At 33.7% G+C, this 17,844-nt stretch overlaps 1 protein-coding gene across 6 annotated transcripts in view; it reads left to right on the forward strand.

Annotated features, from left to right (window-relative positions):
- LOC145972488 (early estrogen-induced gene 1 protein) overlaps positions 1-17,844 on the forward strand; it is a 66,903-nt gene that overhangs the window by 2,289 nt on the left and 46,770 nt on the right. For 3 of the 6 annotated variants that reach the window (XM_083101157.1, XM_083101163.1, XM_083101159.1), the window contains exons 4-5: positions 417-754; positions 3,996-4,790. In XM_083101157.1, the coding sequence (XP_082957283.1) occupies positions 4,645-4,790 (146 nt within the window). In that variant the 5' untranslated portion in view covers positions 417-754; positions 3,996-4,644. Of the gene's footprint in view, positions 1-416; positions 755-1,352; positions 1,492-3,995; positions 4,791-9,878; positions 10,028-17,844 lie in introns of those variants that run through there. The other 3 variants (XM_083101158.1, XM_083101160.1, XM_083101162.1) reach the window with 3 other exon arrangements.

Raw genomic sequence — 17,844 nt, forward strand, 5'->3', positions numbered from 1 at the left:
ATTTTAATTGTATTCGCATACATATTTTGCATTATTTATTAATTTTCCAAAAATTTATCGCTAATTTTATCGCATTACGTTTGTCAGCTGTGACCGTTATTCGAGAAACGAAAGTAATGATGCTTTAAGAATAAAATTATCATTAAAATTTTATTTTGTTATTGCATTTTTAAATTAATTATTATTAAAATTATTAGAATTTTATTTTGTTATTAATTATTAAAATTTTATTTTATTGCTTTTTAAATTAATTATTAATTAAAATTATTAAAATTATTATTCACTTCTCAAATATCTAATAGCCATGATGCGCGAATATTTAGAAACGAATGACGCATTTTAATTTACACATCTCGATAAATAATTTCATTATTGACTCTGTGTGCGCGACAATGACATCTTTTTTCTCAAACTAGATACTTTGCTGACAATGAGATGGCGATCGTCGCGCATGCGCGGGAGAAACTCGACCCGCATCACAACACAGTTCGTGCAGTTCGGTTCAGTTCGTAGGCGAGCCAGACGAGCTCCGTTTGGTTCCGTTATATCGGACGTGACGAAGCGTTCGCAGTCTCTTCGTTTCACGGGACTCTCGCATTCTCGCGTCGTCGTCGTCCCCCCTAATCATCGTGGCAGTTTATAGTGACCGTAGTAGTGGACGACGTCGCGAAGAGACGCCTGTGTGATCATGAAAAGTGTGAGGATGCGTGAAATCGGCTAGCGTGGTGGACCCTACGAGAGCGTACGGAGCACGGTAAGTACCATCCGTATCCTCTTCCCATCCGAATCCGAAGAACTCGGTAACCTCAAATCCTCGACACCGAGATTAAACGCGAGAGAACGAAAAGGATCACAGGGTCGGGATATCGCGAGTGTCGTCGAGAGGTTATAAAATCGCATCTGCCATCGCGCGAGACGGGATCCCGCGGTTGGGATTCCCATCGCGTCCATTCGACATTCCTCGAGAGATTCGCGCGCGAACGATCACGTCCGCGGGATTGAAAGATTAGGCTCTCTCGTGACAGCTTCCAGATCGATCTAGAGTTAGTAGCGGGTGGCGCCGAGACGCGCGCGAGAGATTATTGCGAAGACCAGCGTCCACCTCGCTCTCTTCCAATGAGAGGTCCCTTTCATCGCGATTACGCGTCGTACGCGCGTGTCCCTTCCTCGTCGCTTTAATTTCGTAGTCCCTCCCCTCCCAGGAGATCGATGTAATCTGACGTGTAGTTTGACGGCTCCCAAATGAAGCGCGCCGAGCGATTCGCGCGTATAAGGACAGTGTCCTATCCGTCTAGCGTTGCCGATCTGTCAGCTGTCAGCTGGCTGACGGCTGACCGGGAGTGATAAAGCGCGTTCTTATCGTCGCCGTTTGTTTTTCCGTGCCACTTTCACGAGCGTCGCGTGCGCGAATACAACCTGCATCTACGAGGCTGTGATTAGGCATTCTAGGTTAGGTCGAGCATCATCGATACGGGCGACATAAAGAGTCTGGTATAATATTAAAATATCGTATCTTTTTTTTCTCTCGATTGATATTCATATAAGACGTACTTTGTAATTGAAAAATACGAGGGAAACTAATTTGTTTCTATTGTTCGCGTGAGAAAAATGTCTGTGTAAATCCGATTAATTCCATTTTATTTGAGGAGATTAACTCTGCAGATTATTCCTGTCGATGGCGGATTATATGTTTCTCGATTTATTCTTGTAATTGTTCTCGTCCAAAAATTGAATCAGTTAAGCGAGTAGCGAAATTGTCGAGTAGATCTCAATGATGCTCAGTGATCAGATAATCCGTTATCAATGAATATCCTCTTAATTTTTGAAACACAATCGAATAGAAGCAACCTTGAATGAGAATTAAATTCTTCCCAGTAAATTTCTAAATCAAAATTTTGCGAGATGAAACTTTTATTTCGAAAATAGTATTAAATATATTTTATTTTATATTTTATTTTTTCATCTAAGATGACAAATTAAAAAAGTGATTAAAAAAGTTGTGATTTTAAATTCATATTAGATATTGAATCGTTTAATTTAATTATTAAGGATAACATATAAAAAAAATTTTATTATTTAATAGAACTATGCTAATTTTGATCTTTTGACTAGTTGATTTTTTTAATCAATTTGGAATCACTTTTTTTTAATTCTCGCGTTGTTCTATTTTTCTAAAACCTTTTAGCGCGCAATCAATTTTAAATATATATCTCTCTTGTAACTATAAACTTTTATAAAATAAAAGTTTATCAAGCAAAAACTTTTCAATCCAAAATATCTAAATGAAAAAAAAATGTGATTTTGTTCATCTAAATATAATTATTTATTTATATAATTTTATACAACTGTATTTGGAAATTATATGTTATGGGAAAATATATGAAATGTATACTTTTTTCTATAAATTTTAATTTGCAATGAAAAAAGTCATATTTTAAAATGCGTTGAAAACATTAAATTTTCTTGTTACGTCAGAAACGGCTTAGCAAATATTTTTATCGCTTTATTGTTGATCTTTATTTCTCGTTTTTTTTGAATGACAAGTTGTTTACAGTCAAACTATCGTATTTTCTTTTTTACAAATTATTTTGAATGGAACTTTCTGTTTTCGACTTGCTGAGTACATCACATCGACGCGTCATGCTCATCTAATTTGCGTTCCGAAACTCGATTCCAGGAAGCGAACAAGCATTTGCAGAAATTCGTTTGCATTTTCGAGCGCAATTAGTATTTTTTTGAAATGTCAATTTCTCTAATTTGCACTTTGCATTGCCTCTTAGAAACAAGTCAGTTTCTCATGACATATTGATACGATTCGCAATTTGTTAGGACGTTAGGTCAAGCTGTAATGCGAAAAAATAGCAAACTTAAACAGTAAATTAATTATTTGGGTATTGCTGAATAAAATATTTGGCGACGATCTCCGTCTCTCTCAAGCATTTGTAACTTTCCAACGGGATGTGCTTTTAAATGACCTATATTATAAAACATATATGATTCAAAGTGATATATTGACAACACAAGATATAACGTGTAATTATATAAACAAAATATAATATGATAAAAATGCCGTTATCTTGGCAACTTGTTTGAAAGATAACATTCCACAGACGATAGAGAAGATGAGAAAAAGAAAGAGAAATAAAAAAGAGAGATAGAGAGAAAAAGCTATCAATGCTTTGTTTTAATAGATAGTAGGATTTTTCTGGATCTCTCGTTTCTGTGTAATCATATAATTAATTTTTATTTTTATTGTGCTCGAATCTCCTATCTCACTTGATGGATATTTAATTTTATATATGTTTACTTGATTAAAGTTGTGAAGATTTAGAAATTATATATATTTTAATTTTATTGTGATATTAAAATATATATAAATTCAATTCTCTCGATTGTGTCTTTAAAAATTTGTATTATTATTGCATTACACATTGAAATGGATATAGAGATATATAGATATAGATATAAAGATATATAGATGATTCATATATTTTCATGATTACCTGAAATATTGACTTGAGTAATTATTTTGTTGAAAAATAAATTTTATAGATGCATTCAGTTTCTAGGAACTGTCAAAATGACGGAAACTGTTTTGAAAAAAAAATATATGCAAATATAAGTCATTATTATTACATTGTTTGTAATATGTTTTACTATTTATTTATTATTTATATTATTATTATTTACACATAAATCTAAAAACTTTTATATATTTATTTCATATAGCTTAGACCTCAATATTCTAATGAAAAGAGTTTTAATCATTAAGGCGGAAATACTAACCAAATTAGGCAATTTAGATAATTTTCGCGTTTATCGAATAATAGATATCGAGATTAATTATCTTGAATTTATTGAATTTTTCGCGTCTATTGTTTATTCATTAGTTTTTGCTCAATACGTGAATTGCGCGTGACAAACCCGTCAAACTTTTTACCTTCTCGCACCATTTTCCTACGATCGCGTAATACAATTCCAAACTTTGTTTGCAGTTCCGGAGGACAAAAATGGCGCTCGAGTACGTTAGCTGTACTTCTTCCTATTGAACCTCGACGCGACGTTGACAAACATAGAAGCGACAGACGACGACGTCGATGAAGCATCTGCGAGGCAGAATCACCACAAAGTCGTCATTCGTCAGATAGCTCTTAAGACATTCCTCTTGCGAGGGAGAATTCACGGTGGTGAAAATCGCGCGATACAAATCTCCCTCGTAGTCCATCCAAGTGCTTGCGACGCTCAAGAAGCAATCTTGATTCAAGAAATTGGAAAAATCCCAATCCGAAGAACAGGAGAACTTTGGCAAAGCTACCTCTTTTCCGATCTATTATATTTTCCGTAATTGAAAAGTCGGGAATGAATTTCCTTGCGCGCGCGAAACGCGAGACGGTGAGATTGACAAGTGCGTAAAGTGATAATCAAGGAAATACGAACGACCGGAAGTTGCAAATCGGTCGCGAATGCATCGACAGGCCGAAATCATCCGCGGACGTTGAATCGAAATTAAGGTTTCTCGAAGACGTGAAATCGTTGGAAGCCACGGTGGGTAGACCCTCGAGACCCTCGCTTGCCGCAGGTCCGGGTACCTGCACGTTACACGCAACAGGCATCAAAGTGCGGTGCCCCGGCCTCAGGGGTGAGATGGCCTTCATGATGAAGAAGAAGAAGTACAAATTCTCGGTGGAGGTCGACCTCGAGGAGCTCACGGCGGTGCCGTTTGTCAGTGCTGTACTCTTCGCCAAGCTGAGGCTCCTGGATGGCGGTTCATTCGTCGATCATTCCACTAGGTGAGTGTTGTATCTTGATTATAAGATTAGATAATCGTTACCAGGCGATCGTTAACAATTAATACCAGTTCTTCAATTTTTATTTCAATTTTATTTTATATAAAAAGACATACCTATTCTAAGCACAATCAAGAGAGATTCCATCTCTCTCTATATCTCTATATATAAAAAAAATTTATTTTCGAAATATTACGAAATATATACAAGATTTAATTCAATACCGCTTAGATGAAACAGCTCAGGAATTTTGTTGATTGTTATGATTAATTACATTCGACATGTATGATTCTTAGTATTTAATATTTTATTATTTGACGGGCATTAATCTCTGAGCGAAGCTCTATTTCTCGTCGATACATTACGACGAATGGCGTTGGCGTTTTATCGACGAGCAACTTTCATGACGATTATCAAGATTTATACCGCCGTCCATAGAACTCGAGACTTGCCAGAAATAGATTCGCGACTTATATCAGAAATAAAGACTTTAGCTATGCTCGGCGCGGTGAACTTTGCGGTGATTTTTTTATGTAATAACATACGTAACAATTCTATGCACTCGAGATTATCGTTCTTAATACATTTTATTAATTTTATTATCTCGTTATCCGGTTATTGTGTGAATCCAGTTTTTTTATTTTTATTAATATTTGCTATTAATTTTATTCGTTATCAGGTAATACATTGCTTCGCATTTGCTGATATAATAGATACACAAGACTCTAAATGCTTAGAATACACTCTGAACATAATGCGAAAATTCACTGCTTCACGTATAATAATGTTAATAATGTTGTTCAGAAATACTATTTGCTCGAAATGTTTGAGAACGTTTGAAGTAGAATGCATATATAATTTCGAAATAACGAGAAAGTTTAATATAAGAGAATCTTAATGCGCGTGTCTATAGAAAATCCTGTAGTTCTCAAAAAAAAAAAAATAAAATAAAGTAAAATTTTATTACTTTTAGTACCGTATTTTTTTCGAAATTTAGAACAATAATATTTCGAAATAATATTTTATAAAAATACAATTTTGCATATATAGGGAGAATTTCAATTTTATAAAATTTTTTTATGTATTGATTTTGTCTCATACAAGCAAGAGCTCCGCTCTCTGTATTTCAATCGAGAAGAGCGGGATTACGGGAATTATAAGAACTTTATTCCTGGCGATGATGCAAACTCACGCACGTTAGGATTCTCCTATGGCGGGACGCCGCAAGGAGTTTGTATGGAATTTGCGAGCACGTAATGGCCCGCCATAGTCGAGATCTATATTTAGCGGGACGCGCAGTTTGCTTTTTCTGATGAACCATTAAAACTTCGTCGAACCAAGCCGGAAGCTCGTTCGGCTTTAGATAGTCTCGAGTCGCGGAGCCTTTATACACCTAAGCGTGATCTTAAGCTGGATAACATATGCCGCTAGTGAAACGGATATGTATGCATATAAGTGCATGAAATGCGCTATGCTTATCATAAACACTAGGTACGTCCAAAATGTCATGGGTGGAGTTCGCTTCGCGAGGCAGGAAATGATTTTTGAAAAATTACTATTCAACTTTTATGAGATTTTGATATCATAATTAGAAGTTGTATCAATTTTAATTAAATATATATATTATACGTTACTAAATTAAATTTTAGAAAAATTTCGAAAAATATACATTTGATATAAAAAAAATTCGCTGCATATTAAAAGAATATTTTTTAAATTATTTTCAACCATTCTCAATAAAGTTTGTCATCGTTGCTATAATTTGACGAACGGAGCAAACTTTTTGAAACAATTCGAAATAATTTTAAAAAATGATAAAAGAGTCATATTATTTCATTTAATATACATGTCACGGTTTTTTTATTAAACGAAGATAACCGGAAGGAAGCCGTATAACGGTCAGCTGTATTGACGATCGTAAAACAGCAATTCCGAATAATGCTCTATTCAACAAACATTCGAGATACAAGTGTTTCCTCGTGCGGATGAGGTAATTGTCGACGATGTGTTGTAATTATGTATGCGACAATGCTGTAAATGTTGATTACGTAAATGCGCGATACATTCGTCAATACTCGCGCGTTAGATGAATTAGCAGGATGTTTATTACCGCCAAAACAATCTGTAATACGTTCAAGATCCAGATCTTACAAGTTTTATTCTTAGTTTCCGTATTTACGCATTTGCACTGACATTTTGCGATTTAGCGGCTGAAAAAACAGCTGGTATGCCTCGCGTGACTGTTCACGGTATCCTTACTTCGATACTACTTTTTGCTGCTAACTTTCGCCTCTCTCCAGTATAAACGCACATAAATATAAAGATTTCTCAGAACAATGTGCTCGAACGATTGAATGTTCTTTTTCTTTACTTAATAACCGTTGCGGATATACTTTAAGAGCAAAACTCGAATCGATTTGATAGAGCGAGCCACTCGAAATCGTTGAAATCGGAACGCGCGCGAGAGAAATATCGCAATAAAAAATTCGACGATCTGGAATTGGTTCCAAATTTTTTTACTGTCACATAGCTCAACCTGTAAAAAGAGATATTGAAAAATCTAGGACACTCTTTGCATGTCATAAATTTTTCAAATATACAACGAATGGTTGCGTAAATTCGTACTTTTCATTTCTAGAGAAGCCTTTCGATCACCTTTTAATTTTTCTGTGACACACCAAGTGTATGAAATGAGTAGATTCAAAGTAGCTTTAAGCTTTCCTAGAAAACTCGAAAATCATAGAGTCCCTAAAGAGAAAGAGAGAAAAAGAGAATTCACGTTGTTTAAAACAAAACAAGCCATTGTCTTACAAACCAACACTGCGATATTTGCATCCCGTGCATTATGCGCGGCGTCGAGTGCTTTCCTTTATATAAGTAGAATAATGTTTCCACCCGTGTGCAAATGCGTGCGACATAAATTCCACCATCATTTGCGGACGCTTTTACTTAACGACGCATTTCACCGCATAAAAGATAACGTGAAACATGAAGTATATAAATCTTTCTTTCTTTTCTCACAAGTGGAATCTTCGAATCTGTCACTTCTCCCGTACGCTATGTTTATATTTTTGACAATACACATTCTCGCTCTAAAACACAAATATAATATAAATATACAGGGTTTACCAAAAGTGTGGAAACCCCTTAATATTTCGAAAAATACGCATTTTTTAAAAAAATGTTTCATACAAAAGTTATAGGGTTTTATGTGGCGCATTACACAGCAACATTATTATGACCTCGAATAGCGTTGTCAAGGTTATGTGAAGGTCACCTTCAACTTTTTAAATGGGACACCCTATATGCTTTTGCATATTTTTGTAGCTTATCTCGAGAGCTTTCCAAAACACTATAATTAAGTTAGTTTTCATTAAATACTTTCCGAGTTACGAGGCTTGAAATCATTTCTTAATTTTACATAAACCGTAAAATATCTAGTAAAATATTCATTTTTCGATTATCTTACCTTAATACTTTTATGTACAAAATAATGAGATGAATCAATTGGTGTAAAGAAAAAACATAGTTGTTTTAAAGAAAAAATATGTAATTTGCAATTAACAATTACATATTTTTTTTAAAAAACAACTATGTTTTTTCTTTACACCAATTGATTCCTCTCATTATTTTGTACATAAAAGTATTAAGGTAAGATAATCGAAAAATGAATATTTTACTAGATATTTTATGGTTTATGTAAAATTAAGAAATGATTTCAAGCCTCATAACTCGGAAAGTACTTAATGAAAACTAACTTAATTATAGTGTTTTGGAAAGCTCTCGAGATAAGCTACAAGAATATGCAAAAGCATATAGGATGTCCCATTTAAAAAGTTGGAGGTGACCTTCACATAACCTTGACAACGCTATTCGAGGTCATAATAATGTTGCTGTGTAATGCGCCACATAAAACCCTATAATTTTTGTATGAAACATTTTTTTTAAAAATGCGTATTTTTCGAAATATTAAGGGGTTTCCACACTTTTGGTAAACCCTGTATAACAAAGATAGATATAAAAATTGCGTGGGACGCGTATTTTTCACAAGGGTGATATTTTTCTCGCGTCAGTATTTATTTTTTCTTTTATCTCTCCATTTCATTTTCGAATATTATTCCGTTTCTTTGCTGCGCGGGAGCTATATTTTTTCGTTCGTTATTGAATGGAGAAGTCGATAAAATCAGTCGCGCAAAAATGATCCGACTCTATGACGTATACCGGTCGCATCCGCGTGAAACCGCTTTTTAGAACCGCTGCTTTTATTCCGTATATCGGCGTAATAGTAGTGGCATCGGAAAATACACGAGGACGACCCTATCGTATCAGAATAGCGTCCGTGAGAGTCCATATCATATCCTACATAGTAATATCAATTTTTTCTGAAAAAAAAGAAAGAAAAGGAAACAAAGAAAAAATTTGCGCTATAATAGCGTCAGATTTATAAATTGCTTTTAATTCTTCGTTTAGTTAAAGTCATTGTCGAGTTCCTCCTTTCTAATCTTCTCAACGTTAATTAAACCACTAATGAACTACGGTCTCATATTTTACCCAAGAAAGAAATGCATCGTGTTAAAAGTAATTAGAATTATTCATGGTGATGTGGTTACAATCTGTACATCAAATTGTCCATGATGATATAATCGGAATGATAATCAGTCGATACTTCTGAAATTGACAATGGGGTTTATGACATTTAACAGAGTCTTTTATTTTATTTTATTTTATTTTTTTCAATTTACTTCAATAATACAATCTAAAAATTATAAAAAGAGAATAAAGAACTCTTTACATATTAAATATAAATTTCCTTGTGTTAGAAAATTTTTTTTATCTCAATTAATTAAAGCAAAAAAAGGAAATGCAAAATATATTATATTATGTGGCAGGAAGAATAGCTTTTTATGATTATATATTTTTATAGAATCTATAGAGAGTTGGATTTTTACAGCAAAACATAGTTGAAAAGGTGAAGTAAGGTCGCACATGACAAGGCTTCAGATAGTTCTATACTAATCTATTGGTATACGTCTATCGATTAGCTATAATGACTTCAGTTTACTGCACATAAGATAACTGCTGGGTTTACAGAATGTGCTCTTCAAGGGAAGATCGTCAATTAACGTGAATAACTTGTAGGATTGTTTCTTCGATGTACCCTGAATATTCACCGACCTGAAAATGCACAATGAGATAAGAATGAAGTAATGAAAAATTTAATCCTACAAGCATGAAAACAGGTAACTATTCAGGCAACATTTTACAAAAGATTACTGTGAAGAAAGATTTTTTAACGAGTTATGTTAATCACGCGCATATTTTACGATGTACTATATTAGCTAAGGTAGCATACTAATCACGTTATTAATAACATTATTCCGCAGAGGACATTTAGTTTTTAATTGCGAATTGATTACATGTATCATCTCATTGCGTTTTCAGTCATAACAAAGGATGCATTATGATAACGTACCGCATTGACCTACTTTTTCGCCACGTATTTAACACGCCAACATAAGTATGGCTGTCATAAATCTTACACAGCTATCGATATTCCCTGTTAAAGTTTCCGGATGCTATGATAATTTTGGAACTAATTTTGTATTGACTAAAAACATGAAAGTTTTATTATAAATTAAGCTGTGAAGATACAAATAGTTAGCGAAGTATCATTATTTCTTAAATACTCGAGAAAACTTTAGTTAATATAACTTTAATTTCCGCTTTAATTGTCGAGATATTTAACTTTGAAAATTAAAAAGCTTTGATGCAAGACAATGTTAAAGCAGATTTCCGTTAATGAAATACTGACCCTGAATTTCTTAAGAAATGAAAAGAATGATATCTCGCGAAATATCTTGTATGTATGTAGAAAACAAATTGAAGATATAAAGATGAATTCTCAGGATAGAATACGCACAATTGTTACAAGATACGATGAGAATGTATGCCACTTTTACTTTTATACCTTGGAGAAATATGAATCTTTATTTATTAAAAAAATAATTTTCGAATTTTTCGTGAATAATATTTTTTCGTGTAAATTTTTTCACATTACTCGATGTTAAGTTGTTTGACTTTATTTTTCTGTATTTTAATGGTTGATAATTGTTGAGATAATTCTATTTGGAGTCGTATTTATAAAATAGCATGGATATAGCAATGGAATAGTTTTTCTCTTTTGTATGTATGTACGTGTGCGTATTTTAAATTCTCTTCGCAAATTCTCTTTACAAAAATGTCATAAATGTAAAAATACAATTTTTATTTATTTATTTTGACTCATTTAAATTTAATACTTGGCATAAAAATAAAACAAAATTTAAATTATAACTTAAAAGATATTTGTAAATTGAAACAATTTTAAAATAAATAATTTTAAAACTAAATTTAAAAATTTACATTTTCTATTATTTTAATTTATAAACGAGATATACACATACAACTGTGAAATGTAAATGAAATAATGGCAAAAGCTGGATACGAAAGAGATAATGTAGAATATTCATTGCGTGTTAATTAGGACATTTAATAAATTATATCAATGTTAAATATTTTAAAGCAAACTATGTATTTCAAAACGAGGACTATTATAATAGATATGCTCGACGCGCGCGACAAAACCGACAGGAATTAGCTTCCGTTTGAAATCGAAACGACAAGTGGCGAGAGAAACGGGGACAAAGGTGCATCGGTATTGTTATGAAGCACTATATTGTATTTAAGACAGCTCATGAGTGCGTTTGCGTATTAATGTGAAACCGGTAATTCTCATTGCGAGTTTTCTGCCATGTAATTATTCACGCCTAGAAAACTAAGTGCAATGAGAGCTTTGTGACAACTATTGTAGTTCTTCCTGTTTTTTTTTTTCGACTCGCGAACAATGCGAGAATTTGCCTCATTCGTCGAAATAATAATTCATACTGCGAGTAAATATATCCAAGCCATTCAAACATTTTCTACTTTGCAATAGTTGTCTATGCATGTCATTTTTGCATGTATTTTGCATTAATAAAAGGTTTTCGTACTTTGATTGGAAATATTCTTCGAATATAAAATTTTTGAGAAATAAATAAATAATTTAAAATAGATCGTATATTATTTATAAATAATATGTGTAATTTTTATAGATATAAAAATAATTTTTTATTGCTTTATTGGTTCGCTTTCGAGCAATATCTTTTATTCCGTTTGCAATATGTAACAGAGCTGTATTTTCTCCCATCCATTATTAAAATGATATCAATAGAAATCGATAAGTAAAATGGTAAAGAGTGGATATGTATCATGTGAAGTAATATTCTCAAATCACAGGGATAAATCTTCATTTATCTATATATTTCGAGATAGTCGAGAGTTATTTTGCGGGATGAAAACTTAATATAAATTGTTGCACATTCGTACAATTATTATAAATGGCACTCAATTATACGCGATGAATACGGTCTATCTATCTTGGACAGCGGAAAGATAGATTAAGATTCATAAGATCAAGATACGCGTTTTAAGTTAGTACCGGTTGCCTTCTCGGTCGTCCTTAACTTCCGTCAGCTACGTCACTTTGAACCATGACCTTCCGCAAAATCGTCTTTCAGACCCGCTACTCGGTTAACCTCGGAACGAAAATCCCACGCGATGATGCGACAAACCCAAGTTTACGATCGACGAAAAACTGATAACGCTAGAAGGCAGATGAAACAATGGAAAATTTATTAAACATGTTATTAAAATATTTTTTTTATATTCGCTTAAAAAATAATGTTTAGTAAAAAAATTTTTATTTAATTTTGAAATTTGATATACAAGAAAGTTTGCAGTTTTGAAGATTTTGTAATTTTATAAAGTAGATAATGATGGAAAAATAATCACTGTCTTTAGAATCCAAATTGAATCAAAGTTTCGGAGAAAAAAAAATAGAAAATATAAATATTTAATTTTGAAACTTGATATACAAGAAAGTTTGCAGTTTTGAAGATTTTGTAATTTTATAAAGTAGATAATTAATGGAAAAATAATCACTGTCTTTAGAATCCAAAGTTTCGGAGAAAAAAAAATAGAAAAAAATATTCTTATAATTCTACGATTACAATCATTTTTTTTCGTGCGAATATAATTATATTGAAGTATAAGATAAACATTAAAAGATGGGAATTAAATTAATCTGCGTTTGAAAAATCATACGCGTATCCTTGAAAAATCACATCGTCATGAAAGCCCTTTTAAAATATTAATTATTCTAACAAGGGAAAATTAGATTTGCAAGTTTAAAAGCTCCAGCTTAGAATCTTGGAACATTTTGCGCGGAGTCGGAAACGACGAGAGAACACTTCGCGCCTTTCCTACGACGAGTCGTAACCAAAATATAAAAAGGACCGGCTTTTTTACGGTCTCGTTGAAGCCGGGGGGATCCCAGTTCTCATGGACCATTTACTTGGAAATCTTGACGGAGGAGATTTACGAGCGACGAGCAGGGAAAAAGGAGGGAGAAAATTAGAAGTAGGATAGCGTGCGATGATAATGGACAATGTCCTGTCCGCCGTGTCCCTGCGTGGAAGTGACCGACCAGCCGACCGACCGATCAGTGGACCGCGCTCGAGGACCTGACACCACTTCATACGTGATGATGAGGAAACGCCCGATTACAACGCGGCTGCTCCGGGCCGCGGCGCGTTACATTAATATTTCTGCGTGTACCAACGCGAATGATTATGTTGGTTCGCGCGCACGCGCGCGCGTCCAGACGGGATATATCGTGTTCCCGTGTACATATTTATCGAAGGGACGGGAATTGAAAGCGCTCCGGAGAGGGATCGGATAAAGGGATCGCTGCTCATGTCCGACACATAATGTATGTAATGTGTACCGAGTGATTCGTTTACCATGTGTCACCGACACCTGTAATATTGTTCTCTGATATCGTTTGCTTTGGCAGATGATACGCGCTAACAATCGGATTTCATTTGATAATTTATTTATACATGTATCTTCTGATATGTAATATATATTTTTTCTTACATTTTTACTTGAATGAGTGTTCTCGACGTACACATCTAAAAATAGATGTAATTTTGTAATATTTTCCAATTTTTGCTCCGCTTTTCATAATTTTAATGCCAAGAGAACACACAATAAAGTTATAAAATTGTATAAAAATTGAAACTTTTTCAAACTTTCTAATTAAAATATTTTACGCTCATTCCTCTACATTTTCCGATTTTCCATATTACTGTAAATTAGCAGAGACTCAACAAACGCGATATTTACACCGAACCATTTATGTACGTGCGATAAAAATTTAAAGTACTCTCCACATAATGGAGTTTACATTACCATTCATTATCGAAATGCTTGAATGTGTTTTAGTCATTATTTTACCATATCAGAGAGATGCAAAAATTTTATCAGCAATTTTTAATTAAATTTTGCATCTCTGATGTCTTACTGGTTTTGTTTTGACATCATGCAACGTATGATTTTTATTTAATGACATGAATGCGATGTTTTCTCAGATAAGTTCTTAATAATAGATCTATGCATCTGTAAATTTGTACATTAAAACTTAATTTATTTCTTGAAAATATCGTAAGCGGGAACTTCCTATAATATAATACTTGAATAAAAAGCCTATAAATCTTGAAAATATTATAATATTTAATAAACTGTAGTGTGTAATAATAGATATTACATACATTACTTGTATAAAGAATATCAAAATATCATGAAAAGCTGAACTTTTGTCAACGATTTTATGCGTAAGATATTATTATGCATATGTGTAATTCAATACACTATTAAACTCGGGGATTAAATAAGAATTCAGTCAAACGTACAAATTGATACATATGTATATATCTTGCAAGTTAAGTTTTTGATAGAATCTAAAATATAAAACTACATTATTTTAAAATATATTTTAATTTTAACGATGTGCTTCTTCTTCTCTGGTAATATAATTACCAGATAATTATTTTCATCAATAATTATTTTCATTCTCTCATAAAAAAATTTTTTTTTTCCTAGTTATATTTCAAGCTATTACGACGGTTCTCCATTAGAGCATCGCGTGTATAATTTGACGATTATCTTCTCCGAGACACGGTATCAATTATGTAATGTCGGCGGCACTTGTTTACACAGGATCGATTGTTACGCGGCCAATGAAAAACGAAAGTACATTGTCTTAGGTATAAATTGGAACACGTGATTCCGTTCGCGGTGCGCGAAACGTACAACCGGCGTATAAAATTATAGGTAGTCGAAGTACGCGGAGATCGTTACGACGATGTTAGCCTCACTCAATTATCGAATGTGCATAATTTGCGCGTGAACCGTAATGCCTCGCGCTATATTAGTTGCGGGAAATTGCGAGGGATTTAATCACGTGTACAGTAGCGCGCGTAACTCTCGATTCAACGGCATCGATTCAATTATCATATGCACACGGTGTTAGCGATCCTCGATAAATATCAGTGATTACCGTAATAGAGAAACGATCGGTGAAAGTTATATATAAACTCTGGTTGAACGAGATATAATACAAGAATAATCTTTAATATATATTAAAAATTATTTTTGTATATTATATTTATATATTAATATTATATTTTTTAAATATTATATAATCGTGTTATATGCTTATATAAGAGCATTTTAATAAGTAAGGAAACAAGATCTGCCATGAGAATAACAGGTCTTACCTGCAGGTTACCTTATTTATTGAGATGCCCTTGTATTATATAATGATAATCGTATTAATTATACGACATATTAATACGTAATAATTAATTTGCAAAATGCGCCAGAGGATTTCTTGTAGCTCGAATGAAAAGAAAATGACAATTCTTACAACTAGAAGAATAATCTAAATTACTAGAGGCTCAGAGACAATATTAATTTTTAATTTTTCCGCATTTGCATAATTTAATATAATTCCTTCTTCTTTTCTCTTCCAACAAGAGTACGATAAACAATTCCCGTTTCTCGCTGTTTTCTTACTCAACTTATTCTGCTTCCTTTCAGTGAAATGATATTGAAGGAGGATAGTTTCTAGATATTGAATTAATCTCTCGCAGAGAATTTTCCCTGTTTCCTTTCCATTTCTTCGTTTGTTGGAGTATCTCGCGATCGCATGACCCTACGATCTTTTCCGAAACGAAACGGGCGTTTTCCATCTCACTTGGTCCGACTGTTACGGTGAGTCTCGCATGCACAAACTGACAAGTAGTAACGGTAATTCATAAGTAGGACGACTTGTCGCGCGAGGGCAGGACCGCCATTTCCCCCCTCGGTGCGCTCTCTTCTCGTCGCGGTCACTTGATCGTAATAATCGTAATGCCCGATGCTGCATATCGTGTCGTCATTCACACGCGTATCGTCACCAGGAAGTCACGTGTCGTGCACGCAGAAATGTGGGAGCTTTTTCGCGAGCGCGGGCGACGTTTCGCGCGTTTCGATCGTTTCCGCTCGGAAACGTCTTTCGCATCCGCATTCTTGGCAGAAGCACTACCCTGTTCTCGATGAATGGAAAACTCATTACCCTTTACGGCGGAAGAACGCTCGCGCAGAATGCTGATAACTCGAAGAGAACTTCGCTCGGAGAATGAGCTCTCTTCGCTGCTCCGTGAATTTAACTTGGGACTTTCGAGAAAATGGTGCGATCTTCCTTGGAATAGTACTCGAAATTTTCGATCATCATCATGTGTAATTTCACGTCTGTGCGCGTATATTTTTTTTGCTTGAGAGACAGATGCAAAGTAAAATGCAATTAATTCAGAAAAAAAATAAACAGCAATTAGCTTGATGCATAATTTGTACAGAAGATGAACAGGATATTTTAAATGTAGATTTTTTTTATGGTTCACATAAAATAAAAAGATAATACATAAGGAAACGAATGTATATGCATACATTTTATGTCACGTATAATTATATTAATGCGATAATTAAATACAGTACTAAGAATGACTATAATGAAAATTGCCGATAAATTGCATTAACAATGAAAGCAATTTAATTTAATAAGGTTGTTTCTCGTTAAAAAAAAAACAAAAGATTACGTATAAGCTTGAAGTTTTATTTCACGCTTGCCACGGGCAAAAGATCAGACGAACCTTGAAGAACACGTTCAGTTACTTACCATTGATGGATATCGCTCGGAGAGGCAGTAATCACGTTCGATTTCTCCTGTTTTCACCAGGTACTATTCATCGTGCATTTGAGTTTATCCGACGTAAAATCCGTACGTTTATATATCCGACAAACATTCGAGTATTTCAACGAATAGCAGACATCCCGTATTAGAGCATGAAACCGTTGGGGATTTATACGACTACATGTAACAGAATATAAAAATCGCTCGATAACATCGTTTCGTCTAGTTTCGTTGCAATAACAGCGGCTTATAATTAAATAATAATTAGATGTGTGTGATATATGTATATTCTTCTTAATTTAGCATTTTTTTTGTATTATTAATATTTAGGAATTTTTGATATTTTTTTTTAAATGCACTACATTTTTACCTTAGCTGATATAACGACTTTGGCGATCATTTTCTTTGTACGCATTTTTGCTTCACAGAACATTTTCCGATCTTTAGACACCGCATTGTACTACTTCTTTCAGAAGTTTGAGTTGTTGCGGTTTTAGAAACTTGAGAAGATTCACTGCTAGCACAAATAAAAACGCATTTCTGCACGAAATGTCCATTTACTTTTTTTTTTCAGCAACCGTACGATTCTCTCTTCAACCCAGATTAATATAAAAAATTCGTGGTTTATGGGAAGATCGTATTAGATTCCGATCCGCGATTTTCGTCAATCACTCTTTAATTTTCTCGAACGAGAAAAGTTTTGAGGCAAAACTTGTTATGCATATGTATTCCATCTGTTTCATTTTTGTGTTTCAATCTTTCGCCTTGATTGTCCCTTGCCTTTCGTCCTGCCTTCTGTCATTTCTCGACTGCTTTCGAGCTACGGAAAATTGACGGACGAATTGCCGGAAGCGAAAGTCATTTCTTCCTTCCACGCGACTTCCTGCCCGCTTGAATATTCCATTC

Source organism: Camponotus vicinus, unplaced genomic scaffold (assembly GCF_025532165.1).
Source record: "Camponotus vicinus isolate PSW18456_S1 unplaced genomic scaffold, iyCamVici1.0 SCAF_5, whole genome shotgun sequence".
NCBI lineage: Eukaryota > Metazoa > Arthropoda > Insecta > Hymenoptera > Formicidae > Camponotus > Camponotus vicinus.